Source organism: Columba livia, chromosome 14 (genome assembly GCF_036013475.1).
Source record: "Columba livia isolate bColLiv1 breed racing homer chromosome 14, bColLiv1.pat.W.v2, whole genome shotgun sequence".
Taxonomy (NCBI): domain Eukaryota; kingdom Metazoa; phylum Chordata; class Aves; order Columbiformes; family Columbidae; genus Columba; species Columba livia.
The window spans coordinates 10,139,729-10,162,668 of NC_088615.1; the positions used below are offsets into that span (position 1 = coordinate 10,139,729).

Consider the following 22,940-nt stretch of genomic DNA (forward strand, 5'->3'; position numbering starts at 1 on the left):
GCTGAAAAATGTCCTCTTGCCAGCGAGGTAAGAGGGAGAACAATTATGAACAGGGCTCCTAATGCGGCTCTGCCACGGCTTGTTTTGGGCTGACCCTGGGGCTGGTGTTTGGAAATGCTGGTGCTTGTGAAAGCAAAGTGTGGGGAGAAAAATCAGCTAGAGATAGGAGCTGTATTTCAGTCAGTCTGTGCACACTATGTAATTAATGCCAGTGTTTGTCACGTTATTTGGAAATCCAGTATCAATTAAGCAGGGTTTTGCTAAGTCACTGGAAACTGCTGATCCCCGGTTGACTTCCCCAAGGACAAAGCTGAGGTCGCTTGTTTAATGCACTTGACTTCTGACTAGAGATAAGCACCAGCTGCAAAACTTAAATCCATATTTCGAGCTCTCTCATGCCTGTTGGCACTCAGAGCTGGATTTTAAGTTCAGCCTAAATAACTGGTTCCAGCCCCGGTGCCCAAATGCCATTTTCTCTACCACTTTGTTAGAGCAGGAGTTTAGTTTATTTTCAAATAAACCGGAACTGTAAAAGGAAGGCTCCTGTATGTGCCACTTAACTCTTGTATTCCTTGATGTGTGTGTATATATGCATGTAATAGATACATAATATATAAATACATATGTGTGCTTATATATACACACAAGAGGTTTAAAATAAATCTGCTCAAAATAGTTACTGAAATGCATTAGCATGAAATTGCAGAGGACATTTAGTGAAAGTCTGTGTTCATAGCAGGTTGTAAAGGCTAAAAAAGTCAGGATGAGTTTGCAAAAGAGAAAATTAAAAGCTTTTGCTTTACTGGTGAATAAATAATTACAGGAGATGCTGTGGGGGAAATTCAGATTGCAGCTACAGTAGGGAAAGCAGCTGGAGTCCTGGGCGCTGCCTGGGGAAGCAGCATTTAGGCAGAACAGGAGACAGAGCTAATAATACAGTTTGCCTTTTTTGCTTTCTTACTGGCATCTGAGACGCTTTTAGCATCGGCGTAAAGTAGTTTGGGTGTTCCTACAAAACGAGGTGTTTACTTCAGCGGTATCTAGAAAGCGTGTCCTGTCTGCTTGCTCCTGCCCTTGCTGTCAGTGGCAGCTGGTTCTGGAGAGCTCACATGAGCATCTCCTAAAGGGGGTACGTTGATTTGATGTTTGTACCTGAAAACTGGCCTGTAAAGAGAACTTCCTTTTGATTTATAGTAGTTTTGTTTTGTTTCAGTCCTCCTGACCGCTATTCTTCTGTAATACCATTTTGTTTCCTAATCTGTAACTTGAATTACCTCCTAAATTTAAAACACATGACTTTTTTCCCCAGCTGTTTTGGGGAGAGCTTTACTTCAACAGCTGGATGTTCAAAGTCCTGTGGAAGAAATGTGTAAGGAGGCCTTCTACCAAAAAGAAGGAAATCTGCTTGTATTTTCAGGGCCGTTGTCAGGTAGAAGACAAGAGAGAATCAGTAAAGATTTGTATGTGTAGTTTGCTGTTATTATTTTGGGAGAAATGGGGAAAACCAAAGAAGTTACAGTCACTGTGGTCAGCTGAAGTTCACAGAGCTGCCGCAAGCTTGTCTGCAGCAAAGAATGTGTAACAGATCCTCACGCATGTGACTGTGGGATGGAGTCTATTTATGTCTCTGTAAACATGAAATTATGAAATACACACCGTGGAGATGGTGCTGGTGGAGTCCTCGTCTGACCTGGTCATGTGTCACTGGACTTGAACCTCTCTGGGAGTACAAAGTGAATTTGAACTCACTGCAGAACATCGTGCTGCTGGAAGATGATCATTGAAAGGGAAATAGGTTAAGCAATAAAGCAAAGAAACCACCCAGTATGTTACCAGGTAAGAGGAAAGTTCTGTGAGTTCCTGTAATAATATCTCATACACCTTGTGGATATAAGAGCACTTCGTAAGATATCATCTAGAGAAGAGAAAAAAAGCCCAAAACCTCCTATATTTTCTTTTGTACAGTGCAGATTTGAAATAAATTTCTGTTAAAACAGATGCACAGCTGAGACTTGGATCTTCCTGCAAAAATTAAGAAAAAATGTCTCAAGATTGCACAAGACAGAAAAGAAGACATGGGAGAAATGTGCCACGTATACTTCGCTGGCGCTTATCAGGTGGTGTCAATGTGTGACCTGCATGGTACAAGGCTGTGGAGGGGAAGGGGCTGGTGCTGCCCCAAGTCTTGTGCTGGCACCTGCCTCAGCCATGGCCTCCTGTCGTGCTGCTCCTTTCAGAGATGTGGCACCACCTGCAGTCACTGGGACCATCCCTGACACCCCTGCATCAGCTCCAGCGCTGAGCCTGTATCGCTGGTGCAAAGGTCGGTGACAGTCCCTACCCCTGATGTTTCGTTCCTCCCCAATACTCAAGGATGGCCATAGATCACAGAATCATGGAATAGTTTGGCTTGAAGGGACCTTCCAAACTCATCCAGCACCACCCCTGCCATGAGGAGGGACATCTTCACCAGCTCAGGTTGCTCAGAGCCCCATCCAGCCTGGCCTGGGATGTCTCCAGGGATGGGAGACACCTGGGCTGGTGTCTCATCACCCTCCTTGTAAAAAATTTCTTCCTCATGTCTACCCTGAATTTCCCCTTCTTTAGTTTAAAACTGTCACCCCTTGTCCTGTTGTAGCATGCCCTTCTAAACACTCTGTCCCCATCTTTCTTATTGACCCCTTTTAAGTATGGAAAGGCTGCAATAAGGTCTCCCTGGAGCCTTCTCTTCTCCAGGCTGAACACCCCAACTCTCTCAGCCTGTCCTCCCAGCAGAGCTGTTCCAGCCTTGGATCATTTCTGTGGCTCCTCTGGCCCGTCTCCAACAGGTCCATGTCTGTCCTGTGCTGAGACCCCAGAGCTGGGCTCAGCACCACAGGAAGGTGTCACCAGAGCAGAGGGGCAGAATCACCTCCCTTGACCTGCTGGCCACGGTCCTTCTGATGTAGCCTGAGACACGACTGTCCTTTTGGGCTGCAAGCACACGTGGCCAGCTCTGCCCTAACACAGCATCTTCTCATCCAGCACCACAGTTGGTGTAGCTCACTGCTGTCTAGAGGCTCAGGCAGCCTCCTGGGGATCCAGAGCCTGTTGCCCGAGGATGAGCGGGCAGGGAGTGGGCTGTGTGCTGGGGTGCACCAGGCAGGAGCTTGTTGGGACAAGCAGCAACCTGCCTGTGTGGGCAGGTGAGAGGAAAACCAGAGCCTGTCCTGGGGACTGGGGGTAAAGAGTCAGGCAAGGAGGGAGAGTGAAAACATGGAGGAAAAAAGACTAGTAGGATCCTGCATTTACTTTGTTCCTGTTTTTCTCATTTCACAGAAGTTACAGTCAAAGGAGAACGGTGAAACACTGGCCCAGGTTTCCCATAGAGGTGGTGGATGCCCCATGCCTGGAGACGTCCCAGGCCAGGCTGGACGGGGCTCTGAGCAACCTGAGCTGGTGAAGATGTCCCCGCTCATGGCAGGGGGGTACTGGGTGAGCTTTGAAGGTCCCTTCCAACCCAAACTGTTCTATGGTTCTATGGAACTCCAGCCTTATTGCAGCAAGCAACTCAGCAGACAGTCCTTTCAAACACAGATGGTGGCTCTCCAGTCACAAACACATCCCCAAACCTCCTGGAGCAGCATGTGCCCTCATTTCTTGTGTGGAATGTAGCCTACAGGGCATGTGTTTGCAACCCTGCACCTGCTCCCTCTAGTCTATCTTTCTATATCTCCCTAGGGATTAATCTGCTCCCCAGTTCTGGTCTTTAAGAAGATTGAAGGGGTTTTGTGCTAAAACTAAAAAATTAGGTGAAGTGGAAGGAGCAGCTTCCCTCCCACAAGCCTTCTACAGTGCAGGAGAGGTCCTCAGTGGAAAGCTGTGCCAGATGAGGAGAGTTCTGTCAGGATCCCAGGCTTGTGTGTTAATGCTGCTCAAGAGCTGAAGAAAACCCCCAAGCCCCAAACTCAGCTCATTCCCCCACGAAAATACCTCATAAGGTGTTGTTGGGCAGCTCTGCCAGCAGTGAAGGGTCGTGACTGCTGTAGAAATACTGGCTAGAGATTAATTCAAATGGTTTTCTTATTAGCATTATAAAGGTAAACAAAGGAAGGACTGGCAAAGAAGAGTCGGAAGGCAAGAAAAACTAAACTATGCACAATTTAATCAACAGGCTATTTATTTGCTGTTAGAGCAAACCAGGAATTTATGCCCTGTGTTAAGCTCATCATGGTGTAAAACCCACTTTTGGGCCACTTAACAGAAATCATGATAGTCTTAGGTCTGGATGTTTGTTTGACTCTTCCCACTCATTTTCAAGTGATGTTCTCGCACTTTTCTCACCTCAGGCAGGACTCTTGGTGTGAAGGCTGCTCTGTGCCTTGTGCCTCCTGCCCTTGAGATGAATCTCAGCCCAAGTGCTGCGTCACACATTTAGGGTGAGGTGCTGAGTATCAGTCTTGACAACTGTGGGATTTAGAAGAAATAACGCAATCAGACTCCTCAGTTTTTTTCACTTTATTGACACTTACTCAGTAGCAGAAGTGCACAAGGAAATTACTAAGGTCTAGGCGCATAAGAAAAACAGGATCAAGTCTTTTATTTTGCATCTTTGAACTCTAAAGACTTCGTTTTGTTCACACAAAATTCACTCATCCCTTGCATGCTGCTGCTGGCACTACATTTGCTGGGTGGCATATGTCTGGGTGGCAGAGGGGAGACTAGCTCCAAAGCACCTCCTCTTGACTTGGATTTCAAACATATACAGTTATGATCTGTGTAAGAGTTTCAATGCAGTGAATAATTTGGATGGTGGCCTCTTTTCCCCTGTGAATTCTAGTAGATGAGGTATGTCTCAGTGACAAAGAGGTGTGTTCTCTGCCTCATGACAGGCTGGTTTCCAGAAACTTGATATTTCCAGGTATTTCAGAACTATCATTTAGATACCCGTGTCTCCTTGCAAGTTTTTGTACTTGTATTTAAACATCAGGCTGTCAACAAGACACAGTTCATGTGAACGCTCGTCATAGAAGATGATTACAAAAGCAAACAGAACGATCACTCTGGGCTCACAGTTGGGAAGTAGGAAAAAAATTAGTCTTGCAGAGCAATGAGTCAATGCAGCGATGAAATGCCTATATTGGTAAATAAAGGCTGGCTGCTGTTGCCTGCTTCGTAGCCTGCGTGCCCCTGAGGGGTTTGGAAAGTGGTGATGCAAACTGATGAGTCACAGTTTAGAACAATAGTTTCTTCATGCAAATGACTCAAGATAAAAGAAAAACAGGTTTTTCAAGAAGCTGAAGCAGAAGAAATTGCAAAAAGGAAAAAAAAAAAAAATAATAGGACATCTTTAACCCTGTGTTGAAAGGACTAAATCTTTTTCTAAAGAGTAAGGCAGTGGTTGTGGTGAATGTCTGAGACCAGCGGATTAGACCGCTAACCTTGCAGTCAGCTTTGCACTTCCAGAGCGTGTGTGCAGACAGCCAGAGGAAGACAAGACAGCTGAATACTGTGAGTATAAGTGCTGAATATGGTGTACACAACAGTATCTTATAGAACGTTGAATTGTGGTCATTTGCCTGCATCGTGCTCACTACTGTCTCATTTTTTTGGTCCAATTTATGGTAAAAGGTTGGTCCTGTGGGGCAAAGGGGACCACAGGTCCCCCTGAGGTCTGGCTGGCAGGTGGGAGGTGTCCCCCAGCAGCAACCAAACAGCCTCAGCCATGGACTAAAAGCTCTGCCAGGTATGATGCTATACCAGTAATGTGCACTTGCTATTATAGGTAACCCCATTCCCTCCAGCGAGGACAGAATACACTGCTCTGTAGTTTGCATGGCCCCACAAATGTCCATTTTAGGTATTCTGTAGCGTTTTATTGCAGAAATTATCACCTTAGCAATCTGAACGCAAATTTGTACCAATTAGGTAAAGGGCAAGGCAAGCTATAGTCTGTCAATAAAAAAATAAAAACACTGTAATCATATTAATCCAGCAAGCCAAAAAATGGTGTGGGATTTTGTGTGTGGGTTTTATGTTTTTTTTTTTTATTGGTTGGTTTGGTGGGGTTTTTTTTGTTTTGTTTTGTTTTTCTTGTACTGTATGTAATCACAGGATGGGAAGCAGGTTTCCCAATACCTTCCCTCAGCCCTCTGTGTCCTGAACCTTGTTAAGTTTGTCCGAAGGAGGAGGAAGCCCAGGGCTGCTGGCAGCTCCCCACTACCCGTGGCTTTCGTTCGGAGCTGAAGTCTCAGCCGGCTGCGCCTCCCGGGAGGTTTCCTGCTCTCACTGGTTTCCATCCATAGGTGGCAGCAGGCTTTACAATCTTTGGTTTTTAGGAGCTCAGGGAGTTCTGCAATGATCTCCAGAACTTTGCTGCAAGGAGCTGGTATAAGAGCAATGAATTATTTTCAAAGAACAAAACATCCTTTGCAGTTGTTCACTTAATTGCACTATGAAAGCAAAGAGAAGGTCAAACTCGGAGCTAAGAAAGAGCAGCCGAGCACCTCTTTTGGGCCAACATACCCTTGCAAACAGCAGAAATGTTGTCTGATAAGTTACTTAGGAAAAATACCACGGTTAACAGCTTTCCCTTGTAAAAGCATGTGGATGCAAAAAGTCATGTTTGTGATGCAGATTTAAGCCACTTTGCTCAAATTTGCTTTTGCATTTTCTGTGTGTCTCTGGCTGCAGTCTGGGTCAGGCTCGGGGGGTGTCACCAAGCACAGTGGGGACACGGGAACAACTCAGGGCAGGGTCGGCTGCTTGTGTGAGTACAATTTGCTCCATGGTGATGATAACCCGAGCTGCCAAAACCTATGTCGGCTGCAGGCAGGGCTGAGAGGTCAGCGGGCTCGGGGTGAGGAAGGTGCTTGTTTGGAGGAGGCAATGAGTCACGGCTGCTCCCAGGGCGATTAATCAGGAATTTGTTGAAGTGTGGCTGGGCCAGGGGTGAGACAGAAAAGCTCGGCTGCGGGTGCACGGGAGCAGCACTGGCCAAGGGTGAGGGAAACCCGCCATGTAAGTCATTACTCTTCTCCTGTAAAATTAATAATGGCTTTAATTGCATGAGATATTATTTTCCACCTAGGCACATATTCTTTTCCACCTGCCTGTTGGCTGATGAGGTGTTGCTGGAGCAATGGTAGTGACTCGATGGGAAACTAGAAAGGTGGCAGGGTTTTTGACAGGCAGCACAGCAATCCTGGATTGCTTGCAAGCTGTACACGGTGCCTGTGAAAGTTAAATAATAATAAACATTCTAGTTATAGTAGCATGTGTATGCATGGGGAGCTCTGTGACTTGGCCAGGAGAAGAGGCAGCCAAAGGGGAAGGAGAAAGCCAAAGAGTTTATGTATCAACCTCCTGGGGCTGTTGGCTCTCCTGGGAGAGACGGGACAATCCTGCGTGTTTGGTTCAGCTGTGGAAGATGCAGGGAGGGAGCAGGATCAGTCCTGGAGAGCAGAGGAGCTGGGAGAGGCCGTGGTTTCCTCCGACAGAGAGGGAGCATGTCCAGCTCCCCACATGTGCCGGAGGGATGCTGTGCTCAGCTGGACCTCAAGGAACTGGATCTTCTTCTGTTTATTTCCTGTTCCTGTAGGGAAAAATACATGCCCGTTTGTATTTAACTTTTCCTAACAACACGCTTAAATACTTATGCCTTACACAGCTTGCTCACATAAGGCGAGGAGGAGGTTTCACTTGATGGAGGTGCAACGCCAGTGCCACCGCTTGGTCATTATCCCACCTCTCCATCCCCACGGCCCCAGGAGCTGCTCCGTGCTGGTGCTCTGAGCTGAAGCGCCATGGGTTGTTTTACAGCCATCACTTGACATCACAGGGAAAATTACCCCTATTTTGACACCTCAGAAGCTAGGGGTGATGAGTGATGGCTCTTCCAGAGGAGCAGCAGCTCTGCTCAGGCTGCTGTTGACAGTTGCAGATGACAGGAATATGAGGGCCTGATTATTATATAATTAAGTTGAAGCGATCATCTTATGTCTGGTTAGTGTCTGATGTAAAATGGGCTGGTGATCTCAGTCTGGTTTGCAGTGGCCTTTGATTAGAAACTACTTGCGTGTGGGATGCGAGTGGGTTTTGGCATCCTGGGGGATAAGGGGGACAGAGAGGGGGTACCGCCTGGGTGATGAAGTCTGGGCCAGAGACTGGGTTTCTGCAGTGTTCTGCCCAGATTTGGGTGGCTTTTTCTCTTCTCCACTCCAGGAAATTCCTAAGGAATTATTATTATGTCAGACAGTTGTGAGAACAGTGGTTCTTCATTTGTTGTAGCATCAAATGCAGATTTGTGCAGGATGCAGGGACTCAGTGTGCAGGTGGTGGCTGTCCTTGGGGCTGGGATCGCTGCAGTCCTGCCTTGCCCGAGGTGGGAAAGTGGGGAAACCCGCAGCCTCCATCACCTCCACTGGTTGCAAGCACCCAGCAGGAGGGTTCCCAGCACTCAAGTGTATCAGCAAAAACCTAAAAATAGTTGTAAAAAGCCACTATTCAAACCACTGATGTATAGCTCAGCTTCTTGGTAGTCCTCCAAATCTGTATGTCCTTGAAAGTAGAGTTCAGAAGATGGTCCCTGTCCATCAGCCTGGACTGGAGGATGAGCCACAGGGATGCAGGAGCTCCACCATGCTGCGAGTGTCCCAGGGCTGAGCCTTGGCAATGGCTGATGCCATGTGTCATGACTGGGAAGGACATGAGTCAAGGCCTCTCTCTTCCCACACAGAATTGGATTTTTCAACCTTAAATTCTATTAATACAGGTTTTCGTATAAATATTAAATATAGTTGTGCCTATAAGGTTAAAAAACCCTTTCAGGTAAATGCAGGTGCTGGCACTAGTGGGATGCTCAGCTGTAATGCCTGAAAAGCTGCTGTACCTGCAGGTGGGAGCTGTGTTAGGAGATGATCTTTAATCCTGCAGCTTCACCAGTTTTGCTTTTTGGTGGTGGTTGATGCCATGCAGCCTCATTTTCTTGGTTTTCTCTAAAGCAAAAGTGGCATAGGAAACATTACAGCAGGTGTTAGGCCATGTTTATGTTTTAAAGGCATTTCACATTGTGGTTCACATCTGTGTTAGGAAAGCCAAAGAAAGGTATTGCAGGTTGTTGTGGGAAATTTACAGGTTAAGCATCGCACTTAATAGAAACCCCTTCTGCTCAGGCTTGGGCTGTTACTGTATTATTCCCAGGCTCCATCTCTGCCTGCTGCTCCAACGTGCTGAGTGCCTGCAATTACTTCAGAAGAAGTTCAGCATCTGTTCAAAAGTGCCCATTTCCCCTGGCTTGAGCTGTCCCTGACTTCCATTCGAAAAAGATCTCAGAAGTACTTTTTGAGCTGCATGATGCTGAGCTGGGGGATGAGGCAGCTGCCAGGCGACCAAAGTGGGATGCTCTTTCTCCCATCAGGAGGGTTATGCTCAGTCTCTATACCAAGCACTGCTTTATATTTATTTGCATGATATCTCCGCATAAACAACATGAGTAAGTAACTGCCACGCAGCTAAACAGTGGCTTTATGTAACAAGAGCCTGCAAATTTCAGTGTATCCCCACCCTTCCCCTGCGGTTTACTGTATTGTTTGCTGAAATAGTGGTTAATGTGGTTTTATTTATTTATGGATTTATTTTGCCAGGTTCAGCCTTGCTCTCACCCACCGGCTTGCTGGGTGGTGAGCCACCAGGGTGGACACATGAGGACAACCCAGTGTCATTTGGAGGAGCAGTGATGTCTCTGACATGCTCTGTAAGCACAGTCGCCTGCCTGTGGGGCCGGAGCACCAGTTTGCTGTCAAATTAGACTCGAGAAGTCATAAAATAATTGCAGTAACATCTTCAAGCTGTTTTCATCGGTAAGTAAAGAGCGCTGCACACACAGAGCATGGGGAAGCTGGTGGGCTGCGGCAGTGCTGAGCATCATGGTGTGCCTCAGGGGTCCCTGTCTTTATCCCCCGTTTCGTGCTTGTCCCTGTCCCTGCTGTCACGGGTGGGAAGATGCTCGGCAGGGCTGTGCTGCCAGCACCAGCGCGTGTGTGCAGTGGTGAGGGGAAGCTCTCTTCAAGCAAAACCCCTCTCCACCGCATCAACCCCAACACAAACTGCTTGGAGAGCTGCATGTAACTCAGGGAGGGAGGAGATAAGCCCTGGTTTCTCTTTCTGAAGCCATCTGGCCCAGATGAACCGCAAAAAAAACCCTCAGCATCCTTTTGAGCAGAGCCAGTGGCTGTCAAAAGCGGTGGCGGGCGGAGGAAGGAAGGAGGGGGCTGGGTGCTGCTGGGAAGCTGAACACCCCATTTTGGCTGGCTGTGATCTGCAGTGTGTGGGCAGAGTGCTCGGTCCTGTGTCTCAGCTGACACCGGCTGAGCGCTGTGGAGGTGACTCGTGTTTCATGTGGAGGATGATGCTCTCCGTGTCACTGAACAATGCCTTCCCCTCCCTCCTCTTCCCCAGGTGAAGATGCCAAAACTGCACTGAGGGCAGATGATGGCCCTGGGGAGCCGAGAGGCAGGGGCTGAGCTCTGGCTGGGACAGGCAGCACTGCAGGCTCCTCATCTCAGCTGGGAAGGAGATGTTCTCTTCCCTGCCTTGATAATTTGGGGTCTTCATTGTACATGCTGGAGTAGGGACCAGGCATCCCCCTGTGCTGCTGAGCTGCACTGAGCTGCAGCAGGACTCAGCTCATGTGGGACAAAGGCTGTGTCCCGGCTGGGGGATTTGGGCCAGTTGTCAGAGGACAGAGTTAGGGCTGGTTCAGCCACAGCTGTGTTTCCGTCTGGGCTTTTCCTTTAGGTGTACATTTGACGGTGTCACAGGATGGAAAAAAAAACCTCTGCCACAGAGGAGCTGAGCCTGTCAGTCCCCCCACTGGGATCAGGTCCCAGAGCATCCTAAAAGGGGATGCAGCACCCACAGGATGCTAGGTGGGGGAGCAGAGGGAACCAACGTGTGGGGCTCCCAGTCGGTGACTGGTCCCAGCCCGACTTCAGTGTGTCAGATCACCCCACCTCCTCGCTGTGAGTTTCGTTCTGACTTTCGGGTTGGAATGAGTCAAAATCTCAGAGCAAAATGTTGATGAAACCGCTGCCTGCAGTCGGGTTTCTCCTTGGACCAGTTGGAGGGAGCATTTTTTGGGGGTGGGACAGCACCCACACGCCTGGCCCCACGCGCCTTCCTGGGAAAGGCAAAGAGGCACAAAGTGAAGGAGATGGAGATGTTTTACCAGCAAGACCTCAGTTCCTGCTGCTTATCCTCAGAGAGCTGCAAAAGCTCATTTGAGCTGGGTTTAGTCAATGGTTGAGGCTGGGAAATGTTTCAGTTGCTGCTGGGAACTGGCTCCTGGTTCTTTCTTGTCATTCAGCAATGAGCTAATTCCTGATTTATTTACCGCAGTGGTACAGCCCTTCAGATCCACTCAAGCTTCAGTCAGCAAACCTTTCCCTGCGTCCTGATCCCCTCATTTCCAAGGGATCCTTTTCACTGATACAGAAACCGAAAATGCAAAAGGAGTCTGTAAATCCATCATGCCAGCCCCCGGCATCCCATCTCTTCTTCAGCAGACAGCAAACGCCAACTTCAGACTGGGAAAACAGCCAAAATGTGATTTTTATGAGGGTACAAGCGCATTTCCTTCTTATTAGCAGACAGCACTGCCCTTGGCCTCACTCAGCCGTGCATTCGTTAGTACAAGGTAATTCTGTTTGCTCAAGCGAATGGTGGTGTCCACTTAATTGTAAGGAGATGGGAATCCTTAGCTATGCCAAAGATTTTTATGAAAGTATTAAAAACAGCCATCAAGCAGTCTCGTAAGCAAATCAATGGCATCCTATGTGCCCCCATTAGAAAGCAGGGAGTTACATGGAGGTTAATATTTCATTTGGGAAATAAATCTGCTTGCCCTAGGCAGTGCATAAAAGCAGTCCGAGGTACTCCCCGCAGATCAGCAGTCACCGGCTGCCAGGAGTTTGGAGAAAACCACTTTCCCTGTTAATACAACAGGTACCAGTGCTGCTCCTCTCCATCCTGGCTTGTGCCTGGTCCCAGAGGAGCAGGCCTTGGCTGCGGACCCATTGGTGATGAACCACCCCAAAGGTGACACATTCTCCTGCCGGGAGCATTGGCTTCTCCCTTCCGCACCCAGAGGGAAAGCAGAGCAGCTGATAGAAACCAGCATCATCGGTGGTGAACGAAAAACAGAGAGGGAAGAAAGGGAAAAAGATATCTATTGATTTATCCAGGCCATTTCCCTTGAAATGAAAGAACAAACATTTTTCAGCACCTCCAGACTCTGAGTTTTGCTTATCAGGACATTAGGCATTTCTACATCCATCCTACCCCTGAGCCTCCCTCCTGCTGCACACCCTCTTCCAGCCCAAAAACATCCTCTTGCTGAAGACTACAGCCTTCAAAAGTACATTTAATTTTGCTCTTAAAGCATCTTAGCCAAAATTTGCCTTCTCTTTGAAGAAGTTCAGAGAAAACCCCCATGAAAGCTGAGCTGTTTACCATGACGCTCTTGTTATTTACCACCAAACCCAAATGCAACCTCACAGGCAGAGCTGCAAAAGGGACATTTTCACATAGACTTTGCTGGGTTTCCTGATGGTTTGGTGTATTCTGTCCTGCATTTAACTGGCTCTTTTCCAGCTTTCTTGCTGACATACTACTGAAACCCAGAGGAGAGGTGGGCAGGGAGGACTAGAGCGATAAAAATACTCAGTGCCAACCTTTTGTTTTGTTTTGTTTTGTTTTCCCCTTTGCAACTGCTATACTCGTCACATGGGAAACAATCCACTCTCTTTTCATGTAGAACAACCCCAAACACTCAGTGCATATTTGCCTTGTCCCATGCACATACTGATATTTTTCATCCTTCTGTTATTACAGATGCTGCAAAGGCAATAACCCTGAAATGTCACAGCTGCAGATTTGTATCACACAGATAAGATGGTATGATTAAATAAAGAATCGCTCAACATCTAAATATTCGGTAAAAGACAACAGAATCTGCAAGAGTGAGAACAACACAGTGTAAAGGGTTCACATCCCCACTCAACCTGGGAAACTTTGAATGGCCTGGTATAGATAAACTAGTTTAACTCTCTTTTAAAGTGCTAGAAAGTATGTAGAGCTTGACCAGGCTTGGAGAGGAGATCGTTCCTCTGAAGTTTAAAGGTGATCTCTGCTCCTTGCTTTGCTCCCAGCAGCATTCAATGAGCAGTTCAGCAGAGGAGGTTTGCAAAGGACAAGCTGGATAAATTACTTTACAGGAAAGTTACTGTCAGACATTTACAATCCCCACTGAGAGACCACATGGTGGGTCAGGTTTGCACTGTAGCTGGGCTTTGCAGGGAACGTTAAGTCTTTTCTCAGCTTGAGGGTGTCTTCAAATGATAATTATATCCAGTTACCACTGTAGCAAGTGCGGGTGGCTGGTTGCTCCCAAACCAGCTGCATTGCTGCTCCCTTCCATCCAGCTTTGCCTTTGCTGGATGGGAGTGACCTGGATGGAAACACCTCTGCAGGGTAATGCCCACCAGCACTGCTCCCCCTGCTTGGGCCAAGTGGACCAGATTTGCTGACTTTCAAAGCACAGGTTATGTTTTCCAGCCGCAGAAGAGAGCTGTGAGCCGTAGGCAGCAGTGACATCTCCCTTGCTGTCAGGTGGGGCAGTTACTTCATCCTCGCCCACTATTTTCTAATGCTTGGGATGGAAAACATTGCACACGTGTTGCTGGTGGGATGCGGCTGTTGGTGGGGGGAAGGCATGGCTCCCAGAGCTCAGCTATTTATAGTGTTTCTTCATCCTAGTGTATTTATGTGAGCCAGTTTCATAGCTATTGTCTAGCACAAGCAGAGGACTGGGGAGATGCTCGCAGGCTTCAAATCAGAGGAGTGACCATAGTTCTCATGGCTCAGCACATATCTGTCTCTTGCGGTGCTGATTAACAGTGGCTCTGCTGCCCTGTGCCTGACTGTGTCTTGGCAGTCTCGTGCCTCAGAAAGCCTAAAAAATCAGCCATGAGTGACTTTTGCTGCTGGAGAAGAGCCAGTGCCGAGGAGGTGATGCTCAGAGCACGGGGCATGTGTGTCTCCGTCCTGCCTCTGGCCACCCAGCGATGCTGCTTGGCTCTGTGCTGCTCCAGAGGCTGCTGTCTGTCTGTATGGTGGATTTAAAATGAAGGTTTGGACCAGGGAATTCCCCACATGTCTCCAGAAGCAACCCTTTGTGGGGAGAGGATCACCCCAGGTCTGTGTGGGATCTCTCTGGGAGCTGGGGACTCCTCTGTCCCCTGGGCTGGTGTCTTTGGGAATGCGCAGCACAAGAACTGGCATCCTTGCCGCTATGTTTTATCCCCCAAATTTAGTCATTTTAAAGCCAGAGCTACAAAAATTGCTGATTTCCCTCTTTTAGAAATGCTTTATTGATCCTGCTTGCTAATTAAGGGCAGGAATTTATCCCCCGCCTGCCAGTCCCTCTGCACAGCCTGAGTGTTATTTGTGGTATCTCATACAACAAACACCTATTTTTAGCTGAGCATTCTTGGAAGGGGTTTCTGTACCTTGTTTTCCGCAGGGAATTCTCTCTTGCAGGGTGCCTGGAGCTGCTGGTGGTACTCCAGCCTGCACAGGAGGATGCTTGGATGGAGGCAGGTCCAGACCTGTGTGGATGGCCGGTGTCCCTCTCTCATGGCAGCAGCATCCTAAACAAACACAGCATCTTGCTCCTCGGAGTAATTTTCCCAGGAGTTATGGCTGCAGATGTATTATTTTGCTTTTTGACCTGCCTGCCTCCCAGGAAAAACTCCATTTCATTGATCGGGCCATTTCAAGCTCATTGCAGGGCTGCCAATAGCTAAGCCATAACAGTAATTTTAACCTCTGCATTTTCTCCTAGTGTTTAGTGTCAGTGTTATAAAGTACCACTCCAAATATAAGCACAGGCAGTCAATTATTTTAATCTTTATTACATTGGAATGTACAGCAGCTTCTCCTGAGCAAAAAACACTGTGTCTGATACTCAGCAGAGTGGGTTTGGCTGGGAAATGGCATCCAACCACTTTGGGAAGCTCCATCCCACCACGGCACACATCAGCCGAGCTCATGGACACCCCCTGGATTCATTTCTCAGGTCAGCCACAGCACGAACAACACCCCCAGCACCCAACTCCTGCCTTTGGAAGGGATGATACTCCTCCAACTTCCTTCTAATTCCCCTATAAATTGGTTGCAGGATTCAGTATCAGTGCCCACAGCACCCACTCAGACAAAGCTGTGGTCTCACCCTGTGCCCCCCAAAAACCGCTTCGCTGGGGGTTGAGCACCTGCCCACCATGAATGGTCTCTGGCGTATCCCAGGAGCAGAAAGAGCTGCCCGCGAACAAAACCAGCCCCATCTCATCACTCCGACTTCCCCGTGAAAAACGGTGCCGGTTAAACCCTGCATGTCACATGCACAGTCTATATTTAACTTGTGTATTAAATGGACAAGGAATGAGTTTGTCAAGTGGAATTTGGGATGGGTGACACATCAAGGCAGAGGCAGCGCTGGTGAAATCCAGCTGGTTCAGCCAGGGTCAGTGTTGGCTGCAGTGGGAAGTTTTTTCCCCTTGTTGTGTGGGTTAGTCATAGGTTTGTTTATTTTTTTAGATTTTTTTTCTTATTCATCTGTTGCAATCACAGCAGACACATCATTTCACAGCCCTACATGGAAATCCAAGTCTAACAAACTATTTTTAGCACACAAAATGTCTTCTCTAAATGTATTAACTTTGGAAGAGTAAATATTAAATACACTCTCATTGCATTAGGAGCATTTATGCAGAAGTACAGCACCAGCGTTTTTAATGGTTAGGGGAAATTATGTTATGCCACTAGCACTTAATCAAACACAATAAAACGAGATCTTACCGCAGTTCTTTCAGGATAAGTTGAAGGGAAATTAATTCATTTTCACACCCATTGCTGACGATTTACTGACACTGAGGCACTTTTGTCCCATTAGTGTTTATGGTGGCACTTGCAATCCTTATGCAAAACATGCTGGGGATAGCCTAACATTTATTTTGCAATTAAACTGAAATGATTCTTTGCCTGCTCACTCCCGATCGAGGCATTCAGCACCATCTGTGAGGAGGGTACTACAGGCAAACCCCAAGCAAGCAATGCAGGGATACCCTATGTGCTATTAATGCCTATATTTTTTTAAAATAAGAATTTTTTTTTGTAACTTTATTGTGGAAGTATTTTTCAGGCTGGGCTGTAGGAGAAGGATGATGTGTTGCTGCTGGTGGAATCCTGGTGTCCCAGGGGTTGCTGAGGATGATGTCGCTGCTCTGCTGGGTGCCTGGAAGAACAGCGGTGACCCTCAGGACTGGTGGTTCGGGGACCTGTGCTGGTGGCTCTCGCCTGGTGATGGGCACTGGGGTACTGCCCAGGTGTGGGGACCCAGGGGTTGGGTCCTGTCCTTGCGGAGCTCCCCATTGTTCCTTGCTCCTGCAAAAACTGGCTGCTGATTTGGGAGTTGTTTCCCCAACCAGAAGGACTCCAGGACTAAGGAGCTGAGCTATTCTTGATGGATTGGTTTTGTTGTCATGTCAGTTATTGTCTCTCCAGTGAAATGGGCTCTCTGGGAAGAGGAGACATACAGAGCAACTGTTGGCTGCACAAATGTAAATGCAAACACAACAGAAATTTGGAAATTCACTGTTTGCAGGCAGACGGTGGCTGCACCAGCAGGGCTGGACCAGCTCCACATCCCCATGCACAGAGCTGCATCCCTGGGGTTACAGAATCATTTTGGTTAGAAGAGACCCTCAAGATCATCGAGTCCAACCGTAACTCTGGCACAAAACCATGTTCCTAAGAACCTCATCTCTGCATCTGCCCAACCCCTCCAGGGATGGTGACTCCACCACTGCCCTGGGCAGCCTGTTCCAGTGCCCAGCAAACCTTTCTGGGAAGACATTTGGTTCACATAATAATGGTTTACATGGTCCCCAGGTAACTTTGCTCCGTGTGACCTTGCTCACCACACAGACACTGAGGTACACAGAAAACACTGCTTTATTGACTGCATTTGCCAATACACTGAGGAATGCAAAGGGTTTTCTTTTCATAAGCAATGGGCCATGGTCCCAATGTGTATTAAAGCATACACTGTACCTAAACAGGATGAAAATAATGGCAGACAGCTATTCCAAGGCAACACAAATAGCATGCATAATACAGTCTCACACAGAACGAGTTTGATAACATTATATTGCTTTAAGGATTAACTAACATGGAAAATGTACAAAAAGGAGAAATAGGTTTTTGCATTAATGAAAAATACATTTTTTTCTCTACAAAGGAATTTCTAATACAAGAAAATAAATATTGCAACATAAGCCAAAAATAATTTAAAATTGCTCTTTTCAATATATTTTCAATATTTCTCTTTTATATTAACAAATGGCACATCACGTTCTTTGAAACAAAGAAAACAGAAGGGTTTCTCCTCCTGTGACATTCATATCATTTCCTGTAACTGATGTGAAGTGGGTCTGTTTTGTATGTGAAATGGCGCAAACTGCGGGGGATTTCCTTAAAGAACAACCAAACCTGCCCTGCACCAGCATCTTCCTGCTCGGCAGCTGCTCCCGCATCCCGCTTGCACCTCCTGGCTCCGTTCTGCATCCCGCCTTGGGGTGCACTCTGTCGGACAGCAGGCACCTAGACCCCGTCAAATAGGTGCAAGCAAAACAAAGTTAAAAAAATGAGGGTGGGGAGAAGGGGTGTGTGGAATCGGAGCTGTCCTTGGGGCTGGGGTCGGTGTCAGGGCTGTGCTCCGTGCCCCGCGCATGATGCTGTTCGCATCCTCATCTCAACCACAACAGCTGCTGCTTCTTCAAGGAAACGGCTGCTCAGTGCAAATGGCGATTCCTGCAGTTTATATATCTTTAAAAGACAACACTTCTCTACTAAAATAAATCCTTGTATTTTTTTTTAATTCCTTTCTATTAATTTCAAAATACATTTACAGTGACATCAAAAATATTTGCCTTGTGCATTTTCTCTCCTGAATGCCAGGCTCCCCTGATCCAAGGTGAGGGGATGGCAAGAATGTGCCAGGCAGGGATTCCACAGCCCTCAAAGAGCCCCTTCCCTCCACGGATACCCCTTTTCTCTTATCTTATTTCACCCACCCCATTCTTCTCCCCGGGTCTGACATGCCCCACAACCCCCTTTAGTTTTCCCCACCTAAACACCGTCTCCTGATGGCAAAATACGACGTTTTTGGGAGCATTTCAAACTGGTTCATTGCCTGGTGCTGGTGGCGCCGGGTTGGTTGTTCTTCAAAGTCTCCCTCTTTTTGCTTTCCTGTACTGAGAAGACAAGTAGTGCAGAAGCTGATGAATGGAGCTGTGTACAGTGAAATTTGTGGATTGCTTTTTTTTTTAACCATAATTGAGTGAAGCACACGGAAGCAAGATTCATTAAAAGGCAGCATATTGATTATTGTTATGACTCTTATACTAGGATACTGTAGCTAAAGCTAGCAAGCCTGATAAGATAAACTAAGTCCTATTTACTGTATTTAACATTATCTGAACACACTGAGCCTTAATTAATGAGCAGATTTTCATTTCCAACCTCAATGGATTTTGCTAATTTATAGCAAAGGTGGTTCCCATTTTGTTGATTTTTTTTTGTTTGTTTTTTTTCTTCCTGCTAATAACTTGTGTAACATTTTTCCCATCTGAGGCAGATTTCCCCCCAGGCATGGTCAGTGTGGGGCTTAGCCAGGGCTGGGTGCGTCCCACCCGAATCCCCCGCTGCTCATCATGCCTGGGATGAGCTCGGCTGTCATCGCTTATCTTTGCTGCAATTTCATCAAGAATAAGGACTTTGGAAGGCTGATAAAGATGATCTACTCTAAAACATCAATTGAAGGAGTCTCAGAGTTTCAAAAGAAAGCTCACAGTGAAATGAGCATAAAGCATCGGAAATCAAAACGGCAGGATGCAGTCTGGGAGCAGCAGCATCCCTCGGAGCAAGCTCGGAACCTAACACCACAGCAGTGTGTTATGAGTGTGTCTTTAGTCCTTTGTTGCTAAACAACTTCCAATTCTTTTTTGTAATGACAAGTTTCTGGTTTCTGGCTGTGCTGCTTGACTGTCAAAATATTCTTTGGCATCCACAACATTATTTGACTGATTGGTTTGAAAATTGCAAGGTTTTTTTGTTTAGTGATGGGTTTAACCGGTTGCAGAAGTGTCCCAGGTTTGGTTTATTTTTTTTAAAGTTTTTTATTTTTTTTAGACATTTTTTATTTTTAAAAAACAACAACAACAAAAGTTTCAGTGAATTCCTTTTTTTTTTGTTCCCTGAGCTCACACTGGGGTCACTCCAATAAAACACGTAGCACGACTCAACTGTGACCTTTGAAGCCAAAACCGAAGTAATGGTGCAATTAAGTGCAAACATGGAAATTCGCCTGACTTGTAGGTAACAAGGGCTTTTAAACAACATTTAAGGCTTATTTGGGACATTTTATGCATTAAATTATTGTAGTATTTATAATGTCAGCTTCTGTGAATCACCCTCCCACAACGAATCAACAGCTTGTAACCAAGACTTAAGGAATAATAATTAAAAAAAAAAAAAAAAAAAAAGATGGGGAGGAATAAATTCACCATTTCCATTGTAGCGTTTAGTGGGGAAAACAAAATGGTGAAGGCAAGCATTTCCATTTCCCCTCGGTGACAGTACATTTGCCCTCGGGGCCAAGTTTTCCTTGTGGAAAGGGGACTTCAAATGTGCTGCCCCAGCACGGTGGGACCACAGCAGCGCTGGAGAGAAGCGCGGGCACAAAAACTTTGCTCAACCTCCCAAATTAAACCAACCCCGAACTTCCCACGGTGTTTTTAAAGGATGCTTTTCTCCTCCAGCCTGCCTCACCTTTCCATTTTTCCAGCTTGCTAAGAGCTGATCAATTCACCTGAGTAAATCACTTCGGTTTTTCTGATGACATCAAGAGGGTTGACCCGCAAAGCAGGGATAGGGAGAAGCTTTGCATCCTGGCCCCTGGATGGATCCTGACCAGATGGAAAGGTGAGGGGAAAAATAATGACCGAGGGTTTTTTTTTCTGAAAACAGAAACATAACATTGCTCTCTTCCACCCCAAGCGCTACCCTCCAACAAGCTTTTTGTGCTTTAGTCTTTTTTTTTTTTAATTTTAGTATCACTTATTTTGCTTCCTCGCATACGCGCAGGCAGGCAGGGATTTCCCCTCCCGCAGCTCTGCTACCATACCCTCCGCTCGCTCCCTGCTTTGGGGGCAACTGTCCTGGGCAGAAATCTGCCCCTCGTTAAATAATGCCCATTAATTAAACTGTCGTCCCTGCAGAAAGCACGGGTACCGGCACCCTCCACCCTCTCGGCACCCTCGGCATCGGTCCCCCTGGGCGCCAGCTTGCGCTCCCGGGAAGTGGGGTCCAGCGGGGATCCGTGAGGGACCACGACTGTCACGCTCATCGATGTCGGTGAAGCTGAAGCTGTATCACAGGCGTATAGAGAAGAAAAGAAGACAACAGTGCCGAATTTCCAACTATATACACATATTAAAAATCCCCCGTGCTATGATACCAGGCAGAAATTGGACATGGCAGTTGTAACTGGGTTGAGGACTCGTCGAGCCGGTGTGATTGGGAGGAATTAGGATGCCAGGATGCTCATCCTGACGATGTCCTCGCCGGCAGCATCCAGCTGTCCCCGCTGTGCCCTGCCGCTGCGGGACTCCCCGTCCGAGTCGCTCATCTCTATGTCGGAGAAGTAGCCGTCCGTCTCGGCATCAAAACGATGCAAGGGAGCTCCGCCGGCACCGTCGGGCTTGGGGGGCTGCGACCTCCGAGTCCCTCGGCTCTCCTTTGGTAATTTGAACCGCACAACAGTTTTGGGGCTACCTACGGAGTCAGGCACTTTGGCCGTGGGGCTGGGCTCTGGCTGAGCGCAGCTCGGCGTCTCCTCCTCCTCTTCCTCCTCCTCCTCCTCCTCCTTGCTGACACAGCCCCTCGCCCCAGCCGGGGGCTGAGGCTCACCAGCTTTTGGGAGAGAGCCCTTCTTGGTGGCCTTTTTCACCTCGCCCATCCCTTTGCGGTCGGAGGGAAGCTTCACCGCCCCTTTCTCCGATTTGCTTGCTCTGGATTCGGGAGTGAAGGGCTTGGTGGCATCATCCGACAAGTCACTGGCATTATTAGTCCAGGGCTCCGAGCTCTCCGGGTGGCTCCCACCCATGGCAGGGGGGCTGCTCCTGGGCAGCTTTTTCTTAGTGTTCGTTCTCGTTTTACTTTTCACTTTCTTTGTGGCCTCGCTCTGCTTGAACGGGGACCTGAGGGAATGGTCCATCATGAAGCTCAGCAAGGTCTCCTCATCCTGGAGGAGCTCCTCAGAGAGGCCGGGGGTGCTGTCCTCATGGTGGGCGTTGTTGAGGGACCACTCGCTCATCGCCATGTTCTCGGCGGTGATCTGGACGGACTGAGCCAACCAGCTGTTGAAAAAGGTCCCGTCAATGGGGAAGGAGGTTGACAAACCTGGAAAAAACATAAGGGTAAGATTGACTCAGGAGCCAGAAATGGCCATGCTGCCCTTTGACACCACCACCAACTTCACTGAGACTCCCCGACATTGGAGAATCACTCAAAAAGTCACCCATAATGTACCAGGGCACGGAAGAGTTTACTCCAGCACTAATGCTGAATTTAGGCTCCACTGAGGTCACAACACAACAACCCGCACAGTCCCCCACGCCCAACACTCCGTGAACCTTCCCACATCTAAACAGAACATCTTTCTGCCCCAAACATGCCAAGCCCCAACCCACGCCAGCACGGGTGGAAAACACATCCCCATGCAAAGGCAGCAGACAAACAATCTGGGTGTAAGCCTAAAAATTTGGTGACTGCTACCAGAGTGGGATGTGTGCCCAGGAAAGGGTGCGGGGTTCCCCAGGGACCAGCTGCTGCCGGGCCACCAACGTGCTGTCAAAACCCTGGGCAGCAGCGGAGTGATGGGACCAGTGCTAAATCTGTGGACAGAGGGAGGCCCGTCTGAGAACATCTCCAAATACTCAAGAGGTGTGAAAACTGAAGAGGAGGAGCAGAGATGACAGGCGGGAATGGGAAAAGCTAAAAAACTTCCTAACAATTATCTCCGAGAACAAGGGGAGCACTGTAGGGTGGGTCTAATTAGCAACTGGAAAGGCACACACCTACATCAGCACACCCAGTTTTAATCCCCTTAACAGAAATCCCTGGGCTCCACACCAGAGCTGGTTTTATGGATTAGATTTGATTTTTTATTTCCAGTGAGAGCTTTCCTCTTTAAAGCAGTCCATTTAGCAACAGGTGAGGGAAAGAGAAGCAGCATGGGCAGGGCAACTCACACCTGCAACATTTGCCCGTCTTGATGATAAATTTGCATCACCCTCCCCTGTGAGCAGCAATGATCCCGGGGACACACGAACGACCCTACGTGATGCCAGGGCTGCTCAAGGGCAGCACTGGAGTGGTGGGTCAGGGCAGAGCCTTCCTTGGAGACAACACTGTCCAGGTGTCTGTCCCACATCTCCTGGCAGGTCCCCATGGTCCTTTTGGAGAAGTGAGCCACCCGCCCTGGCAGCCCAATCCAGCGAAGGGGATGCAGGAATGGGGATGAGCTCAGGCATTGCCTGGTACCCAGGAATGGAACAGCCCAAGGTCTTGCTGGCAAGGGCACTGTCAAGGTCACTTTGCCTCAGCCTTGCCCTGATGACTGTTGCCTCAAGTGATGCCTCAAACCCTTAAAATTTAAATCCAGGAGGTTACAAAGACCCCAGTGTAGGCTTGGGTCAGCTGCCTAGTTTCCCTGGCTCACAAAGTGCAACTTTTCTCAAAGATGTCCCAGCCCTCCATCATTTGACAGAATTTGCCCCAGA

At 47.8% G+C, this 22,940-nt stretch overlaps 1 protein-coding gene and 1 long non-coding RNA gene across 8 annotated transcripts in view; one reads left to right on the top strand and one right to left on the bottom strand.

Annotated features, from left to right (window-relative positions):
• The first annotated feature begins 2,574 nt into the window (after positions 1-2,574).
• Positions 2,575-19,640, top strand: LOC102093124 (uncharacterized). Of its 5 annotated transcripts, XR_010466145.1 has the most exons (5): positions 2,575-5,490; positions 9,624-9,839; positions 10,438-11,674; positions 12,871-12,933; positions 14,578-19,640. It is a non-coding gene; the product is annotated as an uncharacterized LOC102093124 (long non-coding RNA). The 5 variants fall into 5 exon arrangements; XR_010466144.1 differs by having other exon boundaries at positions 12,871-19,640; XR_010466148.1 differs by lacking the exon at positions 10,438-11,674 and having other exon boundaries at positions 2,578-5,490.
• The window catches only part of JADE2 (jade family PHD finger 2), a 78,466-nt gene continuing 72,557 nt past the window's right edge, over positions 17,032-22,940 (bottom strand). For all 3 annotated transcript variants that reach the window (XM_013367359.3, XM_005503478.4, XM_013367358.2), the window contains one exon: positions 17,032-21,558. In XM_013367359.3, coding sequence (XP_013222813.1) covers positions 20,684-21,558 — 875 coding nt within the window. In that variant the 3' untranslated portion in view covers positions 17,032-20,683. The remainder of the gene's footprint in view (positions 21,559-22,940) is intronic.